The sequence below is a fragment of the Pangasianodon hypophthalmus genome, chromosome 24 (assembly GCF_027358585.1).
Source record: "Pangasianodon hypophthalmus isolate fPanHyp1 chromosome 24, fPanHyp1.pri, whole genome shotgun sequence".
Classification (NCBI taxonomy): domain Eukaryota; kingdom Metazoa; phylum Chordata; class Actinopteri; order Siluriformes; family Pangasiidae; genus Pangasianodon; species Pangasianodon hypophthalmus.
In genome coordinates, this window is record NC_069733.1 from 2,713,217 (window position 1) to 2,741,215 (window position 27,999).

General features: G+C 38.1%; 5 protein-coding genes across 11 annotated transcripts; all 5 read right to left on the reverse strand.

Moving 5' to 3' along the window:
• Nucleotides 1-2,122: 2,122 nt before the first annotated feature.
• On the reverse strand, nucleotides 2,123-3,481 carry LOC113542232 (histone H2B). The gene has a single exon (XM_053229100.1). The coding sequence runs from the start codon at nucleotides 3,400-3,402 to the stop codon at nucleotides 3,028-3,030; it is 375 nt and encodes a 124-aa protein (XP_053085075.1). The 5' UTR covers nucleotides 3,403-3,481; the 3' UTR covers nucleotides 2,123-3,027.
• zgc:153409 lies at nucleotides 2,291-2,602 on the reverse strand. Its single transcript, XM_053229246.1, has one exon. It carries the CDS (start codon nucleotides 2,600-2,602, stop codon nucleotides 2,291-2,293), a length of 312 nt encoding a protein of 103 aa, XP_053085221.1.
• A 286-nt stretch (nucleotides 3,482-3,767) lies between the features above and the next one.
• Nucleotides 3,768-9,154, reverse strand: LOC113542230 (lysosomal membrane ascorbate-dependent ferrireductase CYB561A3). 2 transcript variants are annotated; one of them, XM_026939601.3, is made up of 6 exons: nucleotides 9,093-9,154; nucleotides 7,166-7,364; nucleotides 6,652-6,860; nucleotides 6,238-6,392; nucleotides 4,522-4,690; nucleotides 3,768-4,146 (listed from the first exon to the last, which is right to left on the reverse strand). In XM_026939601.3, the coding sequence occupies exons 2-6, from the start codon at nucleotides 7,350-7,352 to the stop codon at nucleotides 4,123-4,125; spliced, it is 744 nt and encodes a 247-aa protein (XP_026795402.1). In that variant the 5' UTR covers nucleotides 7,353-7,364; nucleotides 9,093-9,154; the 3' UTR covers nucleotides 3,768-4,122. The 2 variants fall into 2 exon arrangements, with proteins under 2 accessions (XP_026795402.1, XP_026795403.1); XM_026939602.3 differs by lacking the exon at nucleotides 9,093-9,154 and adding an exon at nucleotides 8,341-8,473.
• A 1,792-nt stretch (nucleotides 9,155-10,946) lies between these two features.
• Nucleotides 10,947-27,998, reverse strand: hdr (hematopoietic death receptor). 2 transcript variants are annotated; one of them, XM_026939599.3, is made up of 10 exons: nucleotides 27,773-27,998; nucleotides 16,596-16,713; nucleotides 16,324-16,452; nucleotides 15,805-15,916; nucleotides 15,403-15,497; nucleotides 14,738-14,821; nucleotides 14,597-14,637; nucleotides 14,228-14,464; nucleotides 11,761-11,797; nucleotides 10,947-11,641 (listed from the first exon to the last, which is right to left on the reverse strand). In XM_026939599.3, exons 1-10 carry the CDS (start codon nucleotides 27,791-27,793, stop codon nucleotides 11,343-11,345), a joined length of 1,173 nt encoding a protein of 390 aa, XP_026795400.3. In that variant the 5' UTR covers nucleotides 27,794-27,998; the 3' UTR covers nucleotides 10,947-11,342. The 2 variants fall into 2 exon arrangements, with proteins under 2 accessions (XP_026795400.3, XP_026795401.3); XM_026939600.3 differs by having other exon boundaries at nucleotides 14,381-14,464; nucleotides 27,773-27,996.
• LOC128317323 (inactive histone-lysine N-methyltransferase 2E-like) lies at nucleotides 18,065-26,876 on the reverse strand. Of its 5 annotated transcripts, XR_008300843.1 has the most exons (14): nucleotides 26,408-26,876; nucleotides 25,250-25,385; nucleotides 24,937-25,099; nucleotides 24,619-24,811; nucleotides 24,379-24,480; nucleotides 24,194-24,265; nucleotides 23,962-24,054; nucleotides 23,115-23,207; nucleotides 22,326-22,418; nucleotides 21,685-21,756; nucleotides 20,995-21,100; nucleotides 20,687-20,751; nucleotides 19,789-19,970; nucleotides 18,067-19,685 (listed from the first exon to the last, which is right to left on the reverse strand). XR_008300843.1 is itself a non-coding variant. In XM_053229095.1 (13 exons), the coding sequence occupies exons 2-13, from the start codon at nucleotides 25,535-25,537 to the stop codon at nucleotides 20,588-20,590; spliced, it is 1,299 nt and encodes a 432-aa protein (XP_053085070.1). In that variant the 5' UTR covers nucleotides 25,538-25,600; nucleotides 26,408-26,486; the 3' UTR covers nucleotides 18,066-20,587. The 5 variants fall into 5 exon arrangements, 4 of the variants coding, with proteins under 4 accessions (XP_053085067.1, XP_053085070.1, XP_053085068.1 ...); XM_053229095.1 differs by adding an exon at nucleotides 25,526-25,600 and having other exon boundaries at nucleotides 18,066-20,751; nucleotides 26,408-26,486; XM_053229093.1 differs by having other exon boundaries at nucleotides 18,067-19,970.
• Nucleotide 27,999: the final 1 nt, after the last annotated feature.

Below are 27,999 nucleotides of genomic sequence, written 5' to 3' on the forward strand. Positions count from 1 at the left end.
ATTTTATAGTAAACTCACTTAGAAAAGACTCTGATTCACACACCCATGGTCGTTTTAGCAGGACTTTCCTCAACAGCGAGTCATTTTAGGCGATTTTCGGCGGTGGAGGTAGCACACTTCCACACCGTCGCCATTTCAACCTCCCTTAATCTCATAGAGTCTTACTTTATCCCTCTAAACATTAATTATGTCTCATTTCTGCCAAACATTCCATCAAAGAAACAATAACAAGCGAGTAAAATCGTCTCATTGGGAAGAAATTCCCAGCCGTTGGGATTTACGTATGAAATGGGAATGCTAGCATTAGCAATGTGTGGGATGTGTACAGTACTGTGTATAGTGGCTAACTCTGAGGAGTAAAGTTCTGAAATAAAATGATGTTTTTTGTGCTTACATTAAATAAAGAGTCCATTAAATCAACATAATACACATTATTAATGTTTAAAAAGACTTTAGGCAGGAATTTTCAAGGACACTTAGTAGCTTAATGCTAATGGAGCCACATATAGCCTGGATTCACTGAGTCAGAAATATCAACGTATCTGATCTTTCCATCACATGAAGGTTCTGCATCTGTATGATTATTGAAATAAAAATGAGTTTGGTGGCATTTTTGTCCGTCAGCTGCCTGTTGTTCAGTCTGATCAGTCGTATACCTCTGTGGTTTACCCTCACGGGAGGAGTCCTTACAGAAGGACGTTATTGTTTGTCCTCTAAGCAGCACATGGATTCAGTGACTTATAATTTATTCACTAATAAATTATCTCTGATTCTGGGTCATGATAGGCTTACTGAGCATAAACAGGAAGAGTGTACGTTTAATCCCTGAGATAACAATAACAAAAGTCTTCAGTCATTGCAACTTGTGCTCTATGTGCTGGTATGACGAGTGTTAATGAGCTCAACACTAGCAGTAGTTTCCTGTGGGACGTTCATATGCATTTATAAAGCTCATGAAGATCATAAAGATCCTAAAGCTCATGAAGATCCTAAAGATCCTAAAGCTCAAAAATATCATAAAGATCCTAAAGCTCAGAAATAACAAAGATCCTAAAGCTATTAAATATTAAATATCATAAAGATCCTAAAGCTCAGAAATATCGTAAATACGTATCACAAATGAAAAAGGAAGCTTATAGGAGTCTTACGCAATTACTGTTTTTTTTTTTGTTTTTTTTTTTTTGGCTATAAGGCAAATTCAGGCAAATAAGAAAACGGGTCTAAGGGATTATTATTATTATTATTATTATTGACGTTTTTATTCACCAACAAGATGTGATCTTGGCCAGATCAGTCGAAACAGTATTGATTTATTACTTCTCAATTAAATTATGTCCAAGAAGAGCAAATAATAGACTTTAAATGCACATAGGAAATTCCATTAGCAGATTTATAACCAACTTTTGCATATTTAATAGAATTATAATGTAATTATTCCTTTAACGGTCATCAAAAAAAAATAGTGAGGTATAGTTTAAGATGAAATAGAAAAATCAGTCACGTACTTCAGGCCTTAAATAACCGGATCATTTACTACACGCACACGTAACCGATTCATTTACTTACAATAAACAGATAAATATTAGTTTTCCTCAATCCTTAATTAAATGATGCCACAGAAAATAAGTAACAGATTTTGCAAGCTGAAAATGCACCATTAGCAGATTTATAACTGTCTTTTGCATAATTAATATAATTACAATATAATTATTTATTTAATGGCCATCTGAAGAAAAAAAAAATATAAAATATATTTATAGAAAAAAATTTACTTATATATATATATATATATATACACATACAGAAAAAATATAAAATTATAATAATTTAAATAATTATATACAAAATACTTTTACAATTTTACATTTTTTCAGTAAATATATTTTACACACACACACATATATATATATTCATTCTCCAGAACTCATGACCATTATAATGAAAATTTATGAATTTAATGTATCAAATTTAATGTTATGATTCATATATATATATATATATATATATATTCTCACTATGTATAAAACAGACTGTTTTGTTATATAACACTAATTATCCCATAACTTAATAATTATGGTTATATAAACATTTTCACTCCAAAACAAGAAAAAAAATCAGTGAATTAGAATAAGAAACATGTTTATTGTACAGAAATAAATCTCACAACAATCCCAGTGAAAGTGAACAGGCAGAGTTTGGAGTTTGCTCTCTGAGAGAATAACTGGGCGGCCCTTAAAAGAGCCTTTAGGAGTTTTTGTTTGTTCAGAGCGTGAAGTCCGGAAGTGCGCGTTCAGCCGCCGAAGCCGTACAGGGTGCGTCCCTGGCGCTTGAGCGCGTAAACCACGTCCATGGCGGTGACGGTCTTGCGCTTGGCGTGCTCGGTGTAAGTCACGGCATCGCGGATCACGTTCTCCAGAAAGACCTTCAGCACCCCGCGAGTCTCCTCGTAGATCAGACCGGAAATACGCTTCACGCCGCCGCGGCGAGCCAGACGCCTGATGGCGGGTTTGGTGATACCCTGGATGTTATCTCGCAAAACTTTACGATGCCGCTTGGCGCCGCCTTTCCCGAGTCCCTTTCCGCCTTTTCCTCGCCCAGACATCCTGCTGTATTCTGCCTTTCCTGTTCGCGCTGTGTTCAGAGAAATAAAGGGCGGGCTGTAAGCGAGGAGGTATATACCTAAGACGCGGACCTAGTTGAAAGCAGCGTGCTCTATGTTTGGCGCGGTGCCAGAACTGAACAAGGACCGCTGAATACGGAATTTATTTTGTTTTTGGTTAGTTTGATCCTTTCTTCTAGTTTTTATTATGTATTATTATTTTGTTACACATGAAAACAGTGCAATGTTACATGTTTACAGTTCATTCTCGCTTTTTTTGCGAACGGTAAACATAAATAATGATTACTGTCTCCGCAAAAACTGACAATATTAAAACAGGAAGACCAGCTCTTTCATAGTGACCTGGGCGGCTCTTAAAAGAGCCTTTGTTTGTAATTCTTTTCCACGTCTAGCAGGTCGGAGAGCGTTCACTTGGAGCTGGTGTACTTGGTCACAGCCTTGGTGCCCTCGGACACGGCGTGCTTGGCGAGCTCCCCCGGAAGCAGCAGGCGCACGGCGGTCTGAATCTCGCGCGACGTGATCGTGGAGCGCTTATTGTAGTGCGCGAGACGCGACGACTCGCCGGCTATCCGCTCGAAAATGTCGTTCACGAAAGAGTTCATGATGCTCATGGCCTTGGAGGAGATGCCCGTGTCCGGGTGGACCTGCTTCAGCACTTTGTACACATAGATGGCGTAGCTCTCTTTGCGCGTCTTCTTGCGCTTTTTACCGCCTTTACCGGCTGTTTTAGTCACTGCTTTCTTCGAGCCTTTCTTAGGAGCTGATTTTGCAGGTTCCGGCATCGCGACAGAAAAAAAAAAATAATTATATATAATACTCCAGGTAACAAAAAATGGGTTAACACATGACTCACGCGGAGCAAATGAGTATATATACAGAGCGTATGCTAATTTGGAACGAGTGCGCTCTGATTGGATGAAATCATTCCCTCGTTTCCTATTGGCTAACTTTGAACACCGACGTGCTCCTGCTCTGTCCAATAATGGGCTTCTGCTTCACTTGTTCCCCCGCCACGTCCCCCCCCCCCCCAATTACCAAACCGGTTTGAACCGGATTAAGGAACAAAGACAGACAAAAAGATGGGTCATACAGTTACAATGATGCATAATAATAAAAAAAATTTTTAATTTATTTTAAATTGTATATTTTATTGCTGCTATTTATTATTGACAGAAAACCTAAATTACATTTTCACTTCACATATATCATATAATGTAGCACAAATCTCTAAACATATTTATTTATTTATTTAATTAATTTATCATACTAACACACTTTTTTGATGCTTAGCTTTTTTTTATTTAATTTTTGTTTTTTTTTTTGATGCAATGCACACTTACAAAACGGAAATGAAATGTCCAAACACAAACAAGTGGTGTAACTAGAAGTGAATAAATCATCACTCCCATCATATAAACCTCCGTATCTGTGCATTAAACTGATCCAGACTGTAATCCGACGCAGACACCATCAAGAAAGCTAAATGAAAAGGCTGTGAGACTTCAGCTGTTGTCTCCTGGCAGTTGCTGGAAAGAAGAAAAAAGGACAAAAAAAAAAGCAACATGAACATCTGTAATATATATGAAACTAACAAGAATGCAAACTATAATACTGGTTTTATACATATAATATTAGTTAATGCTTGTCAGTATGATGTGATGCACCTCTGTGGCTCATCATAAACCACACAACACTAATGATAAATATTAAACATTATGACGTCTGTGATGTTGCCTGAGTTAAGGCTGAATTTCATGGACGTCAAATCCTAATGCATGTTATATGTGAGAAATACACCATTCCTGCTTTTAACTAGCAAAACGAGAACAAGAATAGGTTATAAACATAAGAATTGAAACATCTTTTTTTGTACACACACACACACACACACACAGGCTCACCCTGTAGCCCGCCTCCTCGTTCCTTGGCTCGGGACGTTGCCAAGTCTGATTGGACAGGATTTTCAGGACGACCAGCGCCAAAGCCACGATGACGACGCCAAGTGAATTGCCGAGTACCGCCTCCGGTGGCAGCTGGTTGTACGGCAGCGTCTCATTGGTTCCCTTTTTTCTAAGAGAACGGACCAATAGCAGAGCAGATTCGGTGTTAGGACACTTTCATACTTTCATACTGAACAAGATTTGCTTTGTTTCCACTCTAAAGCTTTTGTTCCTTCGTGTCTCTCTTTCAGGCACACGCACAGTCTTTAAACAGCACTCAGTGACAGTTTGGCCAAAAATGAAACTTCAAAATGGGGTCAGTCAGCCATGACATGTTTGGTGTCCAGTTTACGTCCACCTTTTTAGCATTGTGCAAACTGCATGTCTAAATCACACACTTGTATCGAGGTTTTTTTTATGACACATTTATCTATGGACAAAAACGGAGCTAAAACAGAGCGTGAATCTGAATCAGGATAACGAGAAACTCACAGCACAGCTACAAATACAGTAGTAGTAACAGCTAAACATAATGAAACATGCTAATGGACAGAAAGATCTCCTTATTTCATCACTTATTTCTATTTATGTGAGCCAGTTTTCTGCACAAGATCTGATCATATACAGAAGGTAGTGATTTTCTTTAATCGCAGGTTAGAGAATCTTCATCGTATAATCCGACAGTCTGAAGATGGAGTATGCTATAAGCGATGCTAATAATTCGGATGATAATATAGTTTCGGTTTATTTGTATATTACTTTTTTTTTTAAATACAAACTTATTCTGCGATTTAATGAACCTGTGTGTGAACATGGTATTACATTATTAAACGTCAGCATCAAAGCAAAGCACTGAAAGGTACAATAAACAGAAAAAACCCATATGTAACAGCAACTATACCTATTTCTACACATTACAGTGTTACATTTCTTGAAATTTTTTTTTTATTATTAATTTAATTGTTTACGTCCTTGTTGTTTCAAACAGATTGTGTGAATCAGTGACATTAACATTAAATTCACGCAAATATTTTTGCTTTATAATTTGAGAACTACATTCCTATCAACACACATAATATTTTGGCTCTTCTTTATTTGGCAAAAATTTACACTGTTGCCTGTTTTATTGTGGCTGCATACGGGGCTAAAACACTAGTTATAACCTTCATAAGCTTCAAATTTTATTAAAGTCAGATAAACAAACATGGGCAGGAAATACACCCTGAAGACTGTCACTCGAATTTGTCATAACTTTGAATAAAATGATGAAAGATCTCGATAGATGTCGTCGCTTATCTGAATTGATTTTGTAATTCTGTATCTGGTGTCAGACTTAGAGTAAGGATTAGAGTAGTAGAGTACTTCAATAGTCCTATGTGTGGGTTTTTGTTTTTTTTATCACTACTTCCTTTTCATACACAAAGAAATAAAGAGGGTAGATTTGGGGAAATACATATTTCTGCTGTATTGAATCTGACAACGCTGGTTTTCCCCGTTTGAACGTTAAGATGAACCTGGTGACCAGCCATGTGAGCAGCAGGAAGCCGGTCACACTAGACCAGCAAGCCAAAAAGCAAAACTGTATATGGAAAATTCCTCCTTCTGTATCTGTCATCACGCAACACACTGTTTACATTTTCAACTCATTTGACACGTCCTGTTTTGTCTGTCACTTACAATACAGAAAACAGCTTCTCGTTGATGCCTGAGATGCAGGACACGACACTGAGGACCAGGAGAATGGCTCCCATCCACACGTGAGTGGGTTTGACGAACACGCGCAGAGGCACGGGGGAGCACGGGAGGAGGAACGCTCCGAATCCAGCAACCCACTACACACACACACACACACACACACACACAGAGCAGAACAGTATTATTATAAACCAGTTATATTTATGAATACACCACAGCGCTGTTGAAAGTTGAAGCTGGAGGGTGTATATTTCTTTCTAAAAGGTTCTCGTTTCCATGGTAACATAGTTACTTCATGTACACACCTTCCACTGAAAAGAAAAGTCCTTTAGATAGCATTTGACATCGTCCTCTCTAGAGAACCGTAATAATGATAACACTGGATCGTTTCTGCACCTGAGCGGCGAACAAGGCGCTGGTGAGGATTCCCACCCAGCTGTGCAGCGAGTAAAGGTTCGGTATATTATTGGCGTTGTGGTAGTTGAACACGGCACACAAGCCCACGATGGTGAAGATCAGAGCAAGCAGGAGGAGGCAGGCATGAAGAATCTTCCATGGCAGTTTGTCCTGAGTCCAGGTCAGCGGGACACGATACAATACAGCGGCTGAGATAATAAAGATTATATATATATACACAGTATATGATTAGTTGATTGACAGGCGCTGTCTCAATGATTTGCTTACATTTTGTTGTTATGAGCTCCAGATTATTATGTATGTGCATGATAAACAAAATCATAAAGTCATACACTGCAATCCCCAAATGACTCACACACACAAGCCAAAAATGTTCCTCCCACACACACACACACACACACACACACATGCATTTTGCTTATTCACCCACTCGCTAAAACACACCCTTCGTCCTCGTCACATCACAACAAACACTTTTTACGGAAACCCTCACCGTTTCCGTACAGCACAACCAGGCCGACCACCATGAGCACGGGATGCCAGTTGAACTGCGTGACCTTCCCGTCCCAGGAGAAGCCGCCGCGGTAGGAGGCGTTCCAGTGGACGACCAGCACCACACACACCAGGCTGAGCACCAAACACAGCAGGTAGGCTGTGTAAAAGGATACGGTCGCCTTCATCACTGGAACCGCCTGAAAAAATGGTGCACATGGTTAAAAAAAAAAAAAAAACTAACGGAAGTGAGGGTGTTGTCAGTCTTTAAGACAAATGAGAAAAAAAAAAAAAAGTCACATTAAAACATCAGACACTGTAAACTAATTAACGGAAAAATCCACCCTGAATGACTTGCGTAGTAATCTTAAACATGTCTACGTAAAGAGAGCGATTCAGCAGCACTTCGGTCTGTTTTTCAAACAGATCAGCTTCCAAAGCTTCAACTTTCATGTCTCTTGTTTTAGTAACAATGAAACCTGACCGTTACGAGATTTTAATATTTCTTTCTTCTCTATGGTAACAATCGCTAAACACATCAGTAATATTTCTGTATAAACATGTAATGTGTTTCAGCATGGAGGTTCCTCATTACTATATAAAAAGGTTATTGAGTAATGTAAACAGTTCCTTATTACATCCCACGGGGAAACCCTTAAAGCGTCCATTTCGAACCCTGGGGGTTCCCTTTCAGAAAGGCTTTAAAGTGAATCCCTTTAAAAAGCCAGAACCCCTGAGGGACCTTATTTTTAAAATTTTATAGGTTACAGACGAATCTTGAGTCAATACAGAATTTTGTTTCAACACTCAGAGTTACTAACACACACATTACCAAGAAACCGCAAAGAGTAAACTCCCAACTGAAAACTTACTGTTACAATGCGCTGACACTGGAGACTCCTTCCGTAAAAATGTTAAACAAACATCTCCTTACGGAAAACTTCACCACATCAACACATCTTCTTTCATGTTTTAAAATTTAGATTTTGATTATGTGGAGTCCCTGTGTACAAGCGCATTCATATAAACCTGTTATTTGAATAACAGCCGGAACTACGATCAAAGCTGCTGTTATAGAAATTAATCAACAACCTCCTGACCAATCACAATCCAGAATTCGACCAGGCTGTGGAATACATCTGCATACTTCTAATCTAAAAAAAATATTTTACTTACCCCACCAAATGGGTATAAAGCATATAAAAGTGAGTAGCCTTTGAAATGTCGAAATCACACAAGTGCCAGCGTAATGTGTGCTCTGAGTCTGAAAGTCTGAAAGTTTCCTGCTTTTGGTGACATCACACCAAAAATAAACCGCGTGATCTTTAGTGTTATTCGTTATCTGCATGATTTCAGTTCTTCTTTCCTCGCCTGAGAGTCTTCCCTCCTTTCCGGAGTGCTGCCCAGGTGCACAAACAACCCTCCCCCCCATAATAATAATAATATTAATAATATTAATAATAATAATAATAATGATAATAATAATAATAGTAAGAAAAATAAATAAATAAATAAATAAATTTTTCAGTTTAGTCTGCATGTTGTTATGATGATGATGATGATGATGATTATTATTATTATTATTATTATTATTATTTTGTTGTTGTTGCTATTATTATTATTATTATTATTATTATTGCTTTTTTTATTGTTATTTTTTTAAAGCTAGAAAGAATTATTGGTCAGATTTCTATCCCACCACCTGGATTTCCACAGTCACTGAATAAATGTGAACATTTTCACTTTCCGGAAATAAACACCAAAAACAACTTCTTCTTGTTTCCACGGTAACTGTCTCACCCCCTCGCGCGCTCAGATTCTCCCTAAACAGACTGCATTTGCATTTAACATTAATCGATAAAACAAGAGATTTTTTAATAAATATATTTTAAAGCCTCAAAAGCGTTAGGACAGTTTATATAACACACCTTTGGACTCTCCTAGCTTAGCGGAGCTGCCATTGTTTACTTCCGCTTTTCCTCGGCGCAATGCACCATGGGTAATGCAGTGGCTTTGCTATTCGAGTCGTAGAGCTAGTTTATGGGAATAAATTCATTTCAGTATTGTTCATAAATGTATGTTAATTAGTAGAGAAAGTGGGAAACAAACATTGTAAATATTTTATTCGGTGTTATTTTTTAACTGAATTGAATTAAAATTAATAATCTCAACGAGCATCTATTTTATGGCATGTATAAAATATAGCACAACATACCTATCAAATAAATAAATAAATAAATAAATAAATAAATAAAGAGAGCATTCATTTACCACTAGTAACTAAAATCAGTGTGTGATGTGAGGCAGATATCTTGTGTGTGTGTGTGTGTGTGTGTGAATAATCATCTACTTTTACTTTAAGATAAGATAAAATAACACTGAATAAAATATTTACAATATGTCAGGTGACCATACAACGTATTTCCTGTATACTTTAACTACATTCAAGAGTATAATATCTCGAAAGTATGTAAAGTATGAAAGGAATTTCCCACCTTGTATGGTCACCTGACCGTCACACCCATATGTGGTTCTTCCCCAAACTGTCATCACGAAGTTGGAAGTAAACAGTTGTATAGAATGTCTTTATATGCTGTAGCATTACAATTTCCCTTTCTTGGAACTAAGAGACTCAAACCTGTTCCAGCATGACAATGCCCCTGTGCACAAAGCGAGCTCCATGAAGACATGGTGTGTGAAGGTTGGAGTGGAAGAACTCGAGTGTCCTGCACAGAGCCCCGACCTCAACCCCACTGAACACCATTGGGATGAACTGGAACACCGACTGCACCCCAGACCTCCTCAGTGCCTGACCTCAATAATGCTCTTGTGGCTGAATGAACACAATTCCTCACAGCCACGCTCCAACATCTAGTGGAAAGACTTCGCAGAAGAGTGGAGCTTATTATAGCAGCAAAGGGGGAATAAATCTGGAATGAGATGTTCAACAAGCACATACTGGTGTGATGGTCAGGTGTTCCCACGTACACCATCTTGTCATTTGTTCACAAACATCTATAAAAGCTTTCTCTCTAGTTCCAGCAATCACCTTGGGCTCTCACTACATTAATCATTTGGTGAAGTAATGTGGTGCCATTTTCCATAAACCTGGCCCAACAGAGTGGAGTATAAAGTATATTTTTCCTCCAATTTCAACAGTTTTCAAGTTTTTAACCAACAGCTCATTGTTTGGGTTGCGAAATATCAGCATCCACAAAAAAAGTCATGTCTGAGCAAGCTGCATCCTCCTGAGAATCTAATGAATACCTGAAGTCCCTGTTAGACCAGGTCTTAATGGTCGTAATGATGTTTTCTGAGGTTTCGATCACTATAACTCACGGGGGGGGGGGGGGGGGGGGGGGGGAGTAATGCATTACGCTGCCTGAAGATAAGGTAGAGCCTGTGACTAATTCTTGGTCAATAATACCATAAAAGATCAAATATATATTTTATAGCATTTTCATGATTTTTGTGAAGCTCTTAAACTCAAGAGTTGCTGTAATATTACTTTCCTCTTCAGCTCTTTCACTACAGCACTGAGAGTTTTAGGTTGAAATAAAGGCGCTTTATACAACACTACCCTCTTGTGGTCAATGGCGGTATGACAAGCTGTAAAATTACATAAACAGGCTATTTACATTGTTCTTATAAGATAATAAAATCTAAATAGGTATACTGTGTGTAAAAAGTGACTTAATCCACCATTACAAGTATGTTTTTGTGTGTGTTGTCTGTGTGATGACTAAAAAGTGAAAGACAACTGATAATTCCAACCACCATAGTACAATAAATTTTCATGTCTTGTTTTATAGATACAAGATACAAAAACACAAATAGTGTGTAATAACACAAAAAAAAAGATACAAAAACACAAATACTTGGAAATTTAATATTAAGTAACAAAAAAGTAACAAATGGAACATGAAAATCAACCAATCAACACTTCACATTATTTAAAGGGCCAAAAAATTTTTTTTTTACAGTTTTACAAAATTCTTACATTCATATATATTTAGATGATATAGTACAAAAATAATAAATAACACTCCAATGGCTTAGTCCATTTTTCTCCCAACAGTGCCTGAGTAGGGGAAAAAAATACAAAACAATTCCATCAAATATATTTACATTAAAAATTCATACACAATAAAGCACTGCAGTAGATCTTGTGCTTGTTTTCAGTCTTCTTCATAGCTGAAGTAGCCACAATCGACGGCTCTTGCCACGATGTTTTCTGCAGACAGCCTCTGGTTCAGACTAAGCAGGGCCTCGATGAGGCTCTTAAAATTGGCCTTCATGCCTTCTTTCTCCATCCAGATCTTCAGCAGCTCGTACACTCTGTCCTCGGGTGAAGAACAAGACACCTCGGCGGACCTTATGGCGTTGTCGCTCAGGCCTAGGAGCCTGAAGAAGCGGTTGTGGTAGTTCAGGTCTATCTCTCCGAACAGGTCGAAGCTTTTCCTCAGAGATTCATCTCCTGAGGAAAAAAAAAAAAAAAAAAAAAGAGGGAAGGAACCAGAGGTCACACACTGTGCAGGAATGACACAGTATGACACGACTGAAGTATTTATTATATGAAGGAGGACAAGAACGTACCGTTTAAAGGAACGAGCCTTCGTAGTTTTTCAATTTCCTGGTATGGAGAGAAAGTGGGAAAATACTCATTAATACAAACATGATTTCTTACTGAAGCTTGGATGATGCTGTGGTTTCAGCTCCAGATGGCGCTGCTTAGTGACGTGTCACTCTGATTTGGCTCTTTTATGTGAACATTAAGAGCTGATTCGCACAGGAGAGTCATTTGCTCCCACTTTTCTTTACTCTTGCAGGGTATTTTAATCAAAATGCTTCAACATGAATGAGGAACACGCAGGTTTAAAATCTGATGAAACCGAGCAAAATAAAGTGCAGCATAAAGCCATCATGTAATTCTCCTGCTTATTACACACAGGTAAACATAGTGAGATAAAAATAAAATCCTCCACCCAAGTTGTCATGAGGAAGAAACCTGTTCCCCATGCATTCTGAAGCCACTGAGTGATTTCATTCTTTACTGACTGAAGTTGTGAAGCTGTGAGTTGATGATTACGTGTATGACACCACATCCTGTTTGTATGCACAAGTTTCTGTTTTACAACACTAATTGAGAAATGCGATGAGGGAGGCGTGGCTGTGCTACACTACAGAAGAGCAAAAAAGAGGACAAAGAGCAAAACAATGAACTTACGAGCAAAAGCTTGCAATAAAGCTGGTCTTTTTTTTTTTTTTAAGCAGAGATGTAAAGGGATGAATTAAACGGCACACAAACACACAAGCATGCACACACACGCACACACAGCTGTGCTAGCGTCACTTAATGCTGCTAGAGCCTGACTGATAGATATTACCATACAACTGAGGAATATTAAGGTTCCAAGATGATATAAATAAATAAAAGAAATATTCATTATTTCTTTGTGTTAAATATCAACACTTTGTTTTATTATTAATGTATTAGGATGAAGGTTTTAATTAAACCCATGATTTGCAGCTACACTACCATCAGAGCTGCTGTTGTAGAAAATAGATCAACACCTTCTGACCAATCAGAGTAGAGAATTTAAGAGTGCTGTGGTACAAAGCATCGATTTTTAGATGTCTTTCTAGAGGAAAACATTATATAATATTCATCAGTGTGATTTTGAAATCACCAAACCTACTATACTGTATATCATTAGATGGCGCTAAATCACTAAATATTGCAATATTGTACAAATACTTGAGAACAGAAATTGATTTTGGGTTAATTTTGTGTGTGTGTGAGGTATTTTTGGTGAATCTGAGCAAACTTTAAATTTTCTTTTTTTTCTTGTTTATTTCAGAAAGTCCGATTTTTGGAATTACGTTAAGACTGCTTATATAAGTTTGACATTTGAAATCGACTCAATTTGTCTCGGCTCAATTTCTGTTCCATTTTATTACCTTTGAAACTTCAGCGAAAAGTTTCCTATCAGTCAGGCTCATGTAAACATAACCACATTCTTGTGGTAAAGCACAAGAATATGCAAATATCTGTTAGCACGATATTCCCCGGTGTCTGCATGCATCAAACTTCCTGTGTTAAAAAAAAACAAGTAACTGATCCAAGATGACATCACTTCCTCTGACTCATGTACAATATTTCATTTGCTTGCAGTAGCTCCTTTTGTATCTTTACTTGGTTTAGACAGCGTGCTAGAACGATGTGTTTTTTCTTACACGATCAATAAAGGATCGATCTGTCTGTCTGTTCTCTCTCCCACGCTCCTACTTCCACACAAACCAATCTCTTATTCTCCTTCAATTCTCTTTTTCTATCATTTCTAGTGTTTTATTTATTCATCTGACCTTATCCTAGTAATCTTGTCATTTATATACGAGTAGATAAAGAGGAAAGAGCTCCTTCGTTCATCTATCAATGTCACCCTCCAGCTTCCAGTCTCTATTCTTGTGATTCTTCCTTTTCTTTGGTCTTGTCTTTCTTCACAAGATTAAGAATAATTACAAATGTAATTGCAAGAGTCTTGTTTTTAAATGTAATCCATTCAGCCATCCATCAGGACTTTTATATCCTGAGCTACTCTTCTCCTTCAAACAAGACTAAATGATACTGTATGTTTCTGTCCATCTATCCCTCCATTCTATCAGTTCATTCTATTCACCCATTTAACCATCCTATAAACCTTTCATATACCCACTCATCTGCGCATCGATATCCACCCATCCGCTGATTCGTTTGTCCATCTGTCCATTCTTCTATCCATCCATCCATCCATCTGTCCATACAGCTACCCATCCACTGTTTTATCCATCTACTCATCTACCATTTCACCCATCCATTGTTTGCATCTATTCCACCATCTATCCATCCATCATAACCTGTCCCTTCCCTGCCATTTCTGCCTTTAAAAATTTGTTTCCTTCCTTTTATCTTCTCTATTTTTCATTCCATCCACAAGTCTCCTCATGTATTGACATAACACTAGTTCTGCTCTGACCGCGAGCTGTGTTTGATGCCTGCATGCACTGGAGCTGCGACTCTCACCAGAGTGTTAAGCGGCTGAGGCAGTGAGCGGCTGAGGCAGTACTCGCTTGTCAGTGTGCACACAGGCAGGCTGGTCTGAGACGAAGCCGTGGTGTTGGGGAGGCTTGGGCCGAGCCCTTTATCCTCCTCATCCTCTGCCATGTCTTCACCCACCGGCTGAGTCAGGATCTGTGCTCCTTCCTCCAGCGTGCCGTTCACAGCGTTCTGCTTTGCCTCCACCAAATCACTGCCATTTTCCTAAAACGGAAAAAAATAACATATTCTGTGGTGAAAATCCCTGTGTCTCTCTCTCTCTCTCTCTCTCTCTCTCTCTCTCTCTCTCTCTCTCTCTCTCTCTCACACACACACACACAAACTTAAATTACTTACTATGCATGTTTTCAACATTCCTCTCGGCCATCTTGACGCCACTGAAATTACACAGAGGAGTGAAAATATTGGCGCTGGTGAAAATATTTCAGAACTGAGGTATAAACCTGTGTGAAGCCCATTTCTTACTCGCGTTCTTACATTGAGCTGATGTTCTCCGGTACAGGACACACCCGATGATCACGATTATCATGAAGAAGGCCACGACAACCATCGAGACTACCACTGCATTTCCAAACACAAACACAAGTTACACACATTTCCATCACGATGAGTAACTAATCAACTAATCACTAATCACATTATCATCGGGATAGTTTCGTCTACCTTTTTTCTATTTTCCAGAACTGAAAATTGTCCGTTGAATAGAATTACGAGATGTTATGTGAGGTTATGCAACATTCCTTCAAACTGCACTACTGTCTGACCTGCTGTTATAGAAAACTAATCAACACCTTCTGACCAATCAGAATTGAGCAGTGCTGTAGTATATTGCGTATAGTAAACAATTCGCACATATGAAACGCACAGGAATTTCGAAAAAACTGACATCACATGATTAAGTGTGTGATTGGCTGATCTAATTTAAATTAAGCTCCGCCCTTATTGACCAAAGAATGTGCGTGATACTGTACAAAATCATGACGCGTTACAAATTCCACCTTTAACTATTGATAATTTTACAAACGAAGTTTGCTTGTACGACTTGGCCATACTGGGACTTCATGAGGTAAGATGGTGTGTGTGTGTGTGTGTGTGTGTGTGTGTGTGTGTGTGTGTGTGGGGGGGGGGGGGGGGGGGGCTACCTGTCGATGTGCTAGAGGAGATGGAGCCTGTTTTTCGGCAGATGGTGTTTGAGTGGGCTGTGCAGCTCTCCACCATCTCCTCGTCTTCTTTACATCTAGAGATATCAAACGACATGAGAATCGGAATCAGCTTTAATCGCCAAAACAAGATTCACGTACACGGTGTCTGACTTGTGAGAACTGATATTAGGTTACACAACATATATCGACATTGTAAACACAATATATTAGTTTCGGCAAATCAAAAAACCCGTGTAAGTGTATCGTGACTGCTTGTGACATACAATATATATATATACACACTCATATTTGCATTCACACTTTCACCCACGTTCACTCCCAGATTCACACACACACAAACCCAAACCCATACTCAATGCAGAGGTGTGAGTGTGAACATACTTCCTGCAAATCTTGCAGACCTCACAGGCTTGATCTGGCAGACAGAAGGAACCTGCTTTACACTGGCAGCGTGTGTTTCTGGTGCTGTTGCATCGCTCCACAAGCTCCTGATCTACAGATATTGATATTGATAAAGAGATTGGCATCAGAATCAGAACGCTGTGAATGGAAATGTAGAAACACTGAATGAGACGTTCCACAACATTAATTGTAACCAGAACTTGATAAAAAAGTATGTTTAATTTTTAAAAATTGGAGGAATAAAACACTTCAGGGCATGCTGTTATAGGAAAATAATCACCATTGGGATGGTAACAGTAATTCTGCATGATTAACCCTTAATTTCTCAGAGCTCAGTTTCAATTATGCACCTTTTTCCTGATAGAGAGAGTGCTCAGTTTAATGCTCGCTCTACCATTTAGCTATGCTCTTTGTGCTTGGATTGTATTCTACCTCACTATTAAGTCATTTCCGATACACATTTCAAATGGTGTGATTGTGTAACACTTAGTTGAGTACCTGGGCGACACTTGGTACACATCAAACACTTGAGAAGTCCATTATCATGCTCGGTGTAGGTGTCAAAGTCGCACTGCTGACACACACCTCTCTCAAACGCTGTGCTGCACGCCTCTTTGACAAAAGTACCTGCAAAAGAATAAATGTTAAAAATCACCCAATGAATCAATCAATCTGCCAAAGAAAATCAAATCCTTGAAGATTCAGAACATTCATCATGCTCGTTTGAAACACTCTTCCCAGGCGTGCATTATGGGAACCGTGACTCTCACCAGCTGGACAGTTGAGGCAGCAGATGTCGTTGGATTCGTACCCCATGCCGTCCCTGCACACAATGTCTCGCTCCGTTCGGCTCCCGCTCGAGCTCCAGGCCCAAATCCATAACATCAGCTAGAAAACACAGATGCAGAACATAATAAATGACATTTACATGAACATGCTGATGCACATTTTCTGAGCTCTGTTATATTTTACTTTTGTATGGACTGATACGGCAGACACTTCGCATGTTATTTAAAAAAAAAAAACTAAGAAAAATGGACAATTATTGATATCGTAGCTATCGTTATTATTGATACTGAGGTTTTCTGTGAGATGTTTATTTAACATTTACGACTGGACTCCTTAGTGAAGGAACTTTAACCACTGGAATGTAGCCATTTTTGAGAAAAATGCTAATAAATTGTAAAAGCCAAACATAGCTTCCCAAACTGCACCAAAATTGGCTATAGATAGTAAGCCGTATTTTTTTTCTGTGTGATGAAATAAGCCCTATTTCTAAACATGTCAGGAACTGATGATGAAATAAGGTCTATTTTTAAAAATGTCAGACCTATTTTTATCATCACTTCCTATCCCAAGTTATACAAACTGCTCGATGCAAGTCTCCTCACAGTCTCAGGAAACAACTCAGGGAATAAAATTACTGTAGTATTCTTGCCCCACCTGCTGGTAACACTTCTTAACTTCAGTGTTAAATCTGATTCGCAGTTTGCATTTCTTTGAAATACCACATAAACACGAAGATGACTCTGAAGCATGTTAGTCAAAAGATGCGAAACACTCATCTGAAACCCTCAACATGATGATTCAAATATTAACCCATGTTGAGTCAGTTCAGGTTCTAACTTAGCTTGCTATTTGGGTTCATTTAAAAACAGAACTCTACTGACACGTTTCACACTTTTTGCAGCCAGGAATCTTCCATACAGATGTATTTTCATGGACTATTGAAATATTAGGCTCTTTATTGATAGATTATATATTTAAAAAAAATGCTATAGAGCTTTTATTCTTGAACTTCCCACCGACAGAACACATGAAGTCCAAGCAGATATGATTTACAGACCTACATTTTTTTTAAAGATACAACATATTTATACCATGGATTAACACATATAACTGAATGTATGGCAATATATGCTGGGTTGTTTTTGAATCGAAACAATTGGGCATTACTTTAATACAACCAAAGCCATTTTGTGCTCTGAAAATTAAGTCATTTTATTGTAGCATATTTAATTTACATGCAGCGAGTATAAATTTAGTCAGCTATGCAATGAACAGGTTTAATGTAAACTTAAATACTGTTTGAATCAATGAAATTTTATCATTTGTTTGTTTGTTTGAGCAATGTGCATAAATAATGATATCTATCATCCACTCAATCACTCTCAAGCACTTTTTCCCTGGTCAGGGTCCCGGTGGATCCGGGAACACTGGACATGAGACGGGATGCCAATCCATCACATGGCACCACACACACACACACACACACACACACACATACTGGTTTTTAAGTCTTACGAGGACTTTGCCGGCCAAACCAGTTGAAACGTGGTTTAAGGGGACCCACCTTTCCCTTTGTGCTACAGCAATGCCGTAAACATCAAAAAATTTGGTTTTTTTTTAGCAAGACAAATTTCACTTCAGATTTCTTCTACGCAAAATTAAACTCTTAAACACAAGACCTGACATTATGGTTGCATATAAGGACCGTCTGAGAAGCTCCCGCCTCCGACAGAATTGGTACTTATAAGGTCACACCGCTTTATCGGGACATCAGTTTAACAATACACAAAAAAAGACTTTACACTGTATTAGAAGGACAGGCATGTTTTATTGGTACTCGACTTAACACAAACACAAACATGACCGCATGGTGATTTACCGGGTCACCTGTGACTTAACAGAACAAGTCCTTCTATACAACAATTACAGAACATTAAGCAACTCAGGTTAGGGATACTACAACTGAGCACTTAAAAAACATAACTGTTAACTGTTAACATAATTTTTAACTCTGTTAAATACAGTCCCCTCTGAAAAGCAAGTTCAATTATATTGTTTTTCCTATACCTAGACATCTGGGTTTAAGATCAAATGACGAATATAAAATGATAGCTCAGAATTTTAGCTTTTTTTCCTGATATTTACATATAGATTTTTTAAACATTTTATTTTCAAGTGATGAAGTATGTTGGAACATGTGACTGGTGTTTCTTGTTGCCCAGGTGTATCCTGTTAAATTGATAGTTTAAAGAATTAGTAGCTATGAACAGCTACTCTTGTTTTGAGCGATGTATATGGGATGTATGTATGCTGGCTTGATACAGTTATTGCAAGTAAGGGATATGAACCAAATATTAAGTGTTGTTTAATTTACTTTAAGAGAATTTGTGCCTATACCAAAAGGTGCCATGTTTTAATCTGTGTAACACAGATATAAAAATCAGGAAATGAAAGCTGAAATTCTAAACCATCATCTCATATTCATCTTTTGACCTCAAACCCAAACGTCTTCAGTGTATAGCAAAAACAGACTAATTGAGCTTGCTGTTCCGTTACTTTCAGAGGAACCTTTATGTAGCATCCCTTGCCCATTTTTCCTGCTTCTAACACATCAACACAGAGAACTGACTGTTATACCAATATATCCCAACCCTCAACAAATGCCATCGTAGAGAAATAATCAATGTTATTCACTTCACCTTTCACTGGTTGTTATGTCTGATTGGTGTATACAACACGTATCAAAAGAATCAATTAGATTGTGATGTTTAAAATTGTGAACCTTATAGCCAGCTTATTGCACATAAAACAGCAGGTGCTCTATGGGACATGGGCAAAGCATCTGTGTTTGAGACTAAACAAACAAGTATATAAATATGCACATCATACAACCATAAAGACTGGGAGATATGATGACATATACTTTTGTTTCAAATTAAAAATAGGTAAAACAAAAATGATAATTATGAGTTATATGACTAAAATAAAAGTCAAAACCACATATATAACTTGGAAAATACAACCAGAACATCCAGCTTTGGCTTCTTTTGGTGGGTGATCCTTCTGCATCCCTGTAAGAAGAGATTACCACATTATTCAGCACACAAACAGTGTGGACTGATCATGACCAAAACAATTGGGCATGTAACACATCAATATGTTAGAAAAACCTACCAATCTGCACTGGTGCACTCATAGACACATTCATATTCTCACTTTCAGTGCCATTCTCAGATTCACTTCCATCAGTTTAGCCAGGAGAACTAAATGAACACCACGGTAGGGTCAGGGTTTTGGGTTTGGCAGCCATGGCAGAGTCTACATTCCCACACCAGATATCTCCTGGGGTTTGGAAGCTTTTAAGTGCAATGAAAGAAGATGACGTTGCCTCTGTAGTACGCAATGACTTTTGTAATTTCTAATCCATCAGTAGTTTTTCTTATTTTCAGTACAAGAAATTACAGATGACTGAAGACACTCCTCAGCTTCATCCACTTTAGCTTTGCCCTCTGCCATTAATGATTCCTCAACATCTCCATGTAAATCACTTCCACCAGCTCCCTCTCTTACTTCCAACAGTTGCTGGCTTGCAGATGTTCCAGTGACTGTTGTTGGCAGCATTAAACTGTCTGATGCACTGCCTAAAACTGCAACTTTTGACGTTCTGTAGGTCTCAGACACTTGCTTACCCTGAACTTTGCTTGAAAGATTATCTGAGGTTTGTGTATAGCTCGCTTCACTGTCATAATCTACATCAGTCAACTGCTCCTCATAAAGTAAACCAACTTCTTCTCTGGCCTTAACACACACTTTGCCCTTGCTTGCACCTTCAGGATTCAACTTGGCAATCTGGGAATAAATAGCCTTTCGTTTCTCCATATTCAAGGGGCATTCTCCTTGTAACTCTACTGAACTCTCAGATTCACTGTCTGACTCTGACTGTGGCACATATTCTTCATCTAGTGATTCATCCTCACCAGTACTTACTCTCTAGTACCAGAAAACAAACGATCACTAGAAATTGCACTTGCAAATGACTAAAATTTATATAATGAATTATAAATGCACTCACCCATGATAGTGACTCATTCTTAATAAGTTTTACAAAGCAGGACTTGTGCCAAAAACAATTGCAGACTGCAAAAGAGAGAGAAGTAAATAAGTAAGAATGTAAGACTTCAATACACATAAAACTAAAAACACCACAACTGTTGCCTTAACTCAATATAAAAAGATGAAGCTTAGAATTTTATTAATAATTTTCAAACCTTATGAATTTATGAGACCAGGACCACTGTCTGGAAACAATGGGCCAATTGGACAAACCATACCAGTTATAAATTAACTGCCATCTTAAATACTGTAAAGTACATTACTGACCTTTGCATCTCAGACCAATCCATTTGAGTGATGCTACAGGTCCAACACATGCTGCACATTTGTTCATGCTCGAAACAGTTGTGAAGACCATTTCATGTTTACAATTCTGTGAATAGAATTAATAAAACTCATTTGACATCACAACCAAAAATATTTGTCTAAAAGTAACTCTAGTGGAGGAATAACATGGAAAGCAAAATCCATTTATTTGATGTTAGATGATGTGCACTTTGGGCATTTTCACAACTCAAATACAAATACAGACAAAAAGAGCATGCCTGTTAGAGGTTTTACTCTTGACTTTATATAACAAAAGCTGAGGTGACAAAATACTAACAAGTATCTGGATATTCTAGATACTGCATCAGCATTCTCTTTCACACGTCTTCATTTTAATTCTGGATGTGTTTAAGTATGAGGCAATGGTGACAAAAAAAGCAAAATGTATGTTTTTAAAACAAATCAAAAATGATCAAAATAACTGATAAATATAGGTTTTGATAGCAGAACATGTTGCTCACTAATGTGATATTCGACATAGTGTATGAATGGCTTTGGTCATTACACATACAGTAGATATTTGAAATTATGCAACATGAAATAAATTATACAAATAATGAAGGAAATTATTGATGATGTATTCCATAGAAATATCATAAGCCAGAAATAATGTCTATCCAGCAAACTTACTTTTTCTGTTTTCTCACTTGGTGCTATTGTATCTTTTTCCTCAGGCCCAGATTGCTCCTTCACAATGGTAATCTGAAATATTAGACAACAAAATGTTAAGGTTACAGATTAACCAGGCTAGGAGTATTTTCTGGCAAACACCAAACACCATTTTCATGAATTAAAATGTTACACCGAGTGGGTGGTGGGTACAAAAGTTAGTGTCACATTCAAGATCCAAAAGGGCAATACAATTTTTAAACCTATTTTGGTTCAAACATGCATTAGCTTTAACTAATGGTGTTTTCCATGCAAACTACACCATTAAATAGGCAACAGTAGTCTACAACAAATGTGCTATGCATCAGTTCCTTGACACTCACACTATACTATGTCCAGTTACATTTTCTGACATGTCTGACCTCCAACAGCTCTCTGCATGCATGTATCAGGCACACTTTACTCTCGCACTCGACTTTATGACTATTTGATATACAGGAAGTGTATCCAAAAAAAATTGAAGACATCAAAAAAACTCCATTCTCATTCGAAACATCAGACAGGCAGGGCAGCTATAGTGTCTTTCTAACCAGTTTAGTGACATTAGCAGGCAATGGCTATCCTTTTGGACATAATTAATCAGAAGATGATCTCAAAATTACCTTTTCTGTCTCCTTTCTTGGAACCTCAGGCTCCATCTTGTCCTTTATAGTCGTCAGCACTGTTGTAACCTCAGTAATGGTTCCAGCTGTATTCTAAAAACAAAAATAACAAGAGATTTCTATGATGATAAACCAGCACCCAAGTCAGATCAATACACATTTACAGTGCACCACTCCCAGTGACTCTGAAGAGGCAGATAAATACCTAATAATGTATATGGTGTTCATGATATAGCTTCACAAAGTGAAGTCCCTCGAGACCATGTTTCTGTCAGACGCTTTACACACAGCTGCTGATGTGCATTTACTATCACATGTCTACAAGGTCCCATTAATACCCAGTGTACTGATAAACCAGTGCTGTGCCACACACAAGCTGATGAACACAGAGTCATCATATAAATCAATACTGTCCTCATATACCATGTACTAGTCAAACACACTGACACACACTAATATTCCTCTGGTAGAGGATCCTTATAGCATAGTTCCTAAAGGTTCTCATTAGACACAGTGTTCTCATAAAACAGGTCTCAGCCATACACATCACATACACACACTAACTACATTCTTAATATAGTGCCTACAACTGCAGACACTTCTATCTCTGTGCTCAAGAAATGTTTCCAGTGCGAGGAGCAGCTCACAGACACACTTCACTATTACAGTGCACCAGTCCCAGTGACTTTAAACAGACAGTGTACTGTGATTAAAAACTCCCTCAAACTCCGCAAACTGCACAGAACAATTAGGGAGATAATTAATCAGATGATGATTTCTACAATTTACCTTTTCTGTCTCTCCTCCTGGAACATCAGTCTCCAACTTGTCCATCACAGACGTCAGCTCTGATGTAACCTCAGTGACGGCTCCAGCTATATTCTAAAAACAGACATCACAAAACATTTTTCTCATTTCACACTTGTTACACACACAGTATTCCCAAGAAGAATTTGGAATCAGCGATTTTCTGTAACAGTTGTGCTGGAAGTTTCCAACGAGTTTCAATCAACAAATTTTCAGTTCATCCACAGTAGCGCATCAGCAGTCTTCCATCATTGCATCTCTCAAATGCTCTATAGGGTTTAGGTCAGGGCTCTGGGAAGTGTTCATATGTGCACTGTATATACAGTATATTAGGGAAGTGCACTGTATATATGGTATACTATTTATACCCATATAATGAACATCCATCAGTGACAATGATGCCCGTAAAAACAGTGCTGTAGCTGATTAACTCATAACTGCACCCCACACACTGTAACGTGTGTGTCACTGCTGTACTCACGGTAGACCACATATATACTCAGTGCTGCTCCTATAATGGTCCCCTACTACTGAGGGATGAGAATATAACACACTGCACATAGTAAAAGGAATGAACTCTAGTCAGTAACTATACATCTATTAAATGCCAATTTAAGATAATGTATGTGGTGTACATGATATAGCTTCACAAAGTGAAGTCCCTCGAGACCAGGTTTGTGTCAGATGCTTTACACACAGCTGCTGATGTGCATTTACTATCACATGTCTACAAGGTCCCATTAATACCCAGTGTACTGATAAACCAGTGCTGTGCCACACACAAGCTGATAGGGGGATCATTAATCAAAACATGATTTCTATAGTTTACCTTTTCTGTCTCTCCTCCCAGAACATCAGTCTCCAACTTGTCCATCACAGACGTCAGCTCTGACGTAACCTCAGTGACGGCTCCAGCTATATTCTAAAAACAGACATCATAAAACATTTATTATTAATAAAACCAAATTTTCAATACTTATTATTCAAGCTTGTAAATTGGGTATAGAATTGTATATGTAAAATCAACAGGTTTTAATTCATTATATATTTCTGTAAATGACCTGTTCTGTTTGGTTGATGGCTGCCTGGGTATCTTCGGTCACAGGGGTAAAGGGGTCTGCCTCAGAAACAGCCTACAGAACAGGTTAAAGAGCAAGACGAAAGGCATGTATTAAAACTGGAGTACTGCTTGGTTTCAGCAGACCATGTTAGCCATCTTCCAATTCTTTCACTGACTACAGGATACCTGGTGCTGTGACAGAGACTGATTGTCTTTCACCCTCCTGGCCTCACTCAATGCCATAGTGCTGTTTTCCTCTGGTGGCAGTTGGTGTTCTTCAGCTACAATCTGTGAAGATTTGTTATGACAGTGTAAAATATTGGGAATATAATTAGATGATTGTAGCATGTAATGATTTGTAAGTTATATTTGTACCGGCATGTTTAAGCGTGGCCCAATAACACTGAATAGTTCAATCTTCAATACCTTATTTCTCCAAGGCAACTCAGAATTGCCATAATCGTATGTGATTTCTTCTCCAGGGTCGATGCTCCTAGTCGCAAATAAACACAGATGAGGCTTTCCCTCTACAGTGATTATTTTCATTTTGCTGTTTGGGCTGATGTGGTCATCATTGACAAGTCTCCCAAGGGAACCATCTTCTCTGGAAGCATCGACACTGAAGCATGATATAAGACAACACATAACATCTTGTGGCTGCACAGAAAACCTTTTCAAAACTTTATGCATTAGCATGATCTTACAGAAAACATTATATGAAGAACAATGCAATGTTATACATACCATAAGAGTCTTCCATTGAAACGGAATTCATACATGAATGCTTTCATGGCATCGTGATATAACTTCTGTCGTCGTTCACATTCAGCTTTGTTTATGAGTTGTCCTCTGTACTCCAAAAGAAAATCTCCCTTATCAAAATGAACACAACTGAATACTCCACGTCCTGTATGAGAAAGCACAACACCTGTTAGTCCAGTGTTTATTCAAGCCGAGCAGCACATCTGCAGTGTTCTCTAACATCCTGATGCTCCTAAATAAGAATAATAATTTTTTAAACAAAAAAAATAACAAAGAATGACATATTAAGACTTACCTATAAATGAATTTATATATTTCACATCAAATCCCTCCTTGTCTTTGGCAGCAGATGTGAAATATTCAGCCTCCTGTTTGGGATTGTCTCTCCTCCTCCTCCTCAGCTTCATCTCACACAGTCTGTACACCGGACGCTGTGTGTCCACGCACAACTCATCCTTAGTACTTTAGTTCATTTAGTTTATACTTAAGTTTGAAGCCTTAAAACACTTTGGCCTGTATATAAGTTATTGTTATATAAATGTAAAGCAATGTAAATTTCCTGTGAGCCTACCGAGGGCTCCATCAGTGATGCTGAGGGATGTGCAGTTACTCTGCTGTGACGTCACCGCAGCACCAGCACACACAGCTGATAAACAAACCACACCACTCTCATTTATATACTATATATAAAATATATAATAAATATATATAATAAATATATATAGTTATTTAAAGGTGCGAACTAGCTTATTTACGAGGCGTGTAGAGACTGTCAGGGGTCAGAGAGAGTAAAACCCGCAGCTGCAGCATGATAAAATGTTAGTGTTAAATCGCGCGCCCCCGACGCGCGCCCCCGACACGCACTACAGCGGCGCGAGCTAACAGGAAGTGGTGCAGCCAAACTAAGCAACTGCAGCCAACTAACAGTTAATAGAGTTCGCTCCGGGATTAATAAAATAACACCGAAATAAACACTTCTCCAGTCTCCATGCTGTTTGTTGTTTACCGGTTGTTGCTTGTGTTCAGCTAACGCAGGCCACTCGAAACCATTTGAGCTACAAACCATACACCCGCACTGTGTTCCGGAAGAGATGATTTAAAGATCAGCGATGTCGCACATTAGCATTAAATATCATTAGCAACGCTACCATGCTAATTTACCGATATTTCCCGTTTATATTAATTAAACCAAATTCACATAAACCATAACCTACACTTAAACTCATTCATTAAAAATACATTTGGCAAGTTTTTAAAGTAGAGAATTCTGTGATTATTATGGTAACTAGCAGGATTTTTAAGATATACTCATTAGACTAAACATGTACCCCATTCTCATGAGCATAATCTTTTATTTTTTAATCTGAATATGTATAAACTAAAGTAAACGTGCATTTTGCAATATAATCATATAAAGTACATTTAATAAAGTGTATAAAGTTAATTCTCATACCTGTTTTTTAAAGATTGACGTATTATGAGTTCCGCATGATGACGCGCTGCACATAGAGAAACTCCGCCCACAAACCGAGACACGTGACATGAATGACATCGGCCGCAGCCAATCAGAGCGCGAATTAGGCGAGTCAGCGGTAGCCAATCAGAAGGCTCAAATTTTGTGTGAGTGTGTAAGTTGGTGCAATACCAAGACCAGACTAAAGGGGGCGCTATATTAAATTCCGAGTTAACACTGTGTAAAGTCAGTTTCAGGGGTATGTGGTGTAAGTGGACTTCGACCGAAACTTTGAATTTTAGCTTCTCTTACTTAGATATATATAGATATATTAGAGGAATTATGGGGACACTGTCCCTGTCCTCATAATTCCAAATGTCCCCGTAGTGTCGGTACGTAATCAGGTCAAAAGTCCTCATAAGCCACAAAAACCAACGCACACACACACACACACACACACACACACACACACACACTCACTCACTCACTCACTCACTCACTCACTCACTCACACCTAGGTGTAATTTATCTCAGCCAATCCACCTACTGTATGTTTTTGGAGGTGGAAGGACAACCATGTGGTCAGGGAAAGAACACACACGCGGACAGTAACCCAAGCTCAGGATCGAACCGGGGACCCTGGGGGGCCATGCTACCCATACCATATACAATTATTATAAATTTATAAATATAATAATCCCATAAATTCTATGTATAGATGTGTTTGTTACAGATATGTCCTTTCCTACAAGTTCTTAAATTTGGGAACATCAGTAAGCAAAAAAAAAAAAAAAAAACATCAACAACAAACACAGAAAAAAAAAAACACAATAAAACTAACTTTAACCCTTAGAAAGGCTTAGAAATCAGAACTAATGATTTATACAGTAAATACAGGAATGGTTTCAAGTGATTTGAAGTTTATTTACATCTTCTTCTTTTTTTTTTTTTTTTCTAAAAACAGCTTTAAATTGAGTGTTTATAAGTGTGAACACTGTACATGAAAGGGTTAATTTAATGTTAATTTACCTTAATCCCAAATCCCACGTGTTGTGTAGGTTAATATTTCTGGAATAAACTATTTAAAAAAAAAAAGCTCTCTGGCTTCAATAAAGAGCCCAAATATTAGTGTTAAGGGTATAAATAATGAGCTTAGGTTATATTCAGAGAGAGAGAGAGAGAGAGAGCGAGAGAGAGAGAGAGAGAGAGAGAGAGAGATCTGTGAAGTGTGCTTTGCAGTTAAATAGATTCCTGGCTGCTGTGTAAAACTATCTGTGGTTTAAAAAAGCGAGTTTCGACGCGTTTACATTGGAAAAGTTGTTTTTTTTTTTTTTTTCATTGTTTTTATTTAAGCTCCAGACTCACCAGGCTGGTAAAGTGTCTCATGATGATCCTTCAGCAGTCACAGAGAAACCTGAGGTGAATGAGCTCCACACCGCGACATTTGTGAGCACTTTCATTCCGAAACAGTGTCGAACAATTCACAGCAGCTCTTTAACCACACACTTGATATGTACAAAGCTCCTCCCTCTTCACCTGCTTCATTCACTGCCTCGGGCTCACTTCCAATCCACTCTTCAGTGCACACTCGA

Excerpts from the sequence above, each read along its gene's own strand:
- zgc:153409 (XM_053229246.1), bottom strand. The coding sequence starts at position 2,602 with ATGTCTGGGCGAGGAAAAGGCGGAAAGGGACTCGGGAAAGGCGGCGCC.
- LOC113542232 (XM_053229100.1), bottom strand. The coding sequence starts at position 3,402 with ATGCCGGAACCTGCAAAATCAGCTCCTAAGAAAGGCTCGAAGAAAGCA.
- LOC113542230 (XM_026939601.3), bottom strand. The coding sequence starts at position 7,352 with ATGAAGGCGACCGTATCCTTTTACACAGCCTACCTGCTGTGTTTGGTG. Across the intron at positions 6,861-7,165 it reads GGTTGTGCTGTACGGAAACG|CCGCTGTATTGTATCGTGTC; the intron begins GTGAGGGTTTCC and ends TTATTATCTCAG. Across the intron at positions 4,691-6,237 it reads GAGAAGCTGTTTTCTGTATT|AAAAAAGGGAACCAATGAGA; the intron begins GTAAGTGACAGA and ends CCGTTCTCTTAG.
- LOC128317323 (XM_053229092.1), bottom strand. The coding sequence starts at position 26,506 with ATGTCATTCATGTCACGTGTCTCGGTTTGTGGGCGGAGTTTCTCTATG. Across the intron at positions 23,208-23,961 it reads TGGGAGGAGAGACAGAAAAG|AATATAGCTGGAGCCGTCAC; the intron begins GTAAACTATAGA and ends GTCTGTTTTTAG. Across the intron at positions 21,101-21,684 it reads CAAGTGAGAAAACAGAAAAA|AATTGTAAACATGAAATGGT; the intron begins GTAAGTTTGCTG and ends TTCTATTCACAG.
- hdr (XM_026939599.3), bottom strand. The coding sequence starts at position 27,793 with ATGAGACACTTTACCAGCCTG. Across the intron at positions 15,498-15,804 it reads GTCTGCAAGATTTGCAGGAA|ATGTAAAGAAGACGAGGAGA; the intron begins GTATGTTCACAC and ends TGATATCTCTAG. Across the intron at positions 14,822-15,402 it reads CTCCTCTAGCACATCGACAG|TGGTAGTCTCGATGGTTGTC; the intron begins GTAGCCCCCCCC and ends TTGGAAATGCAG.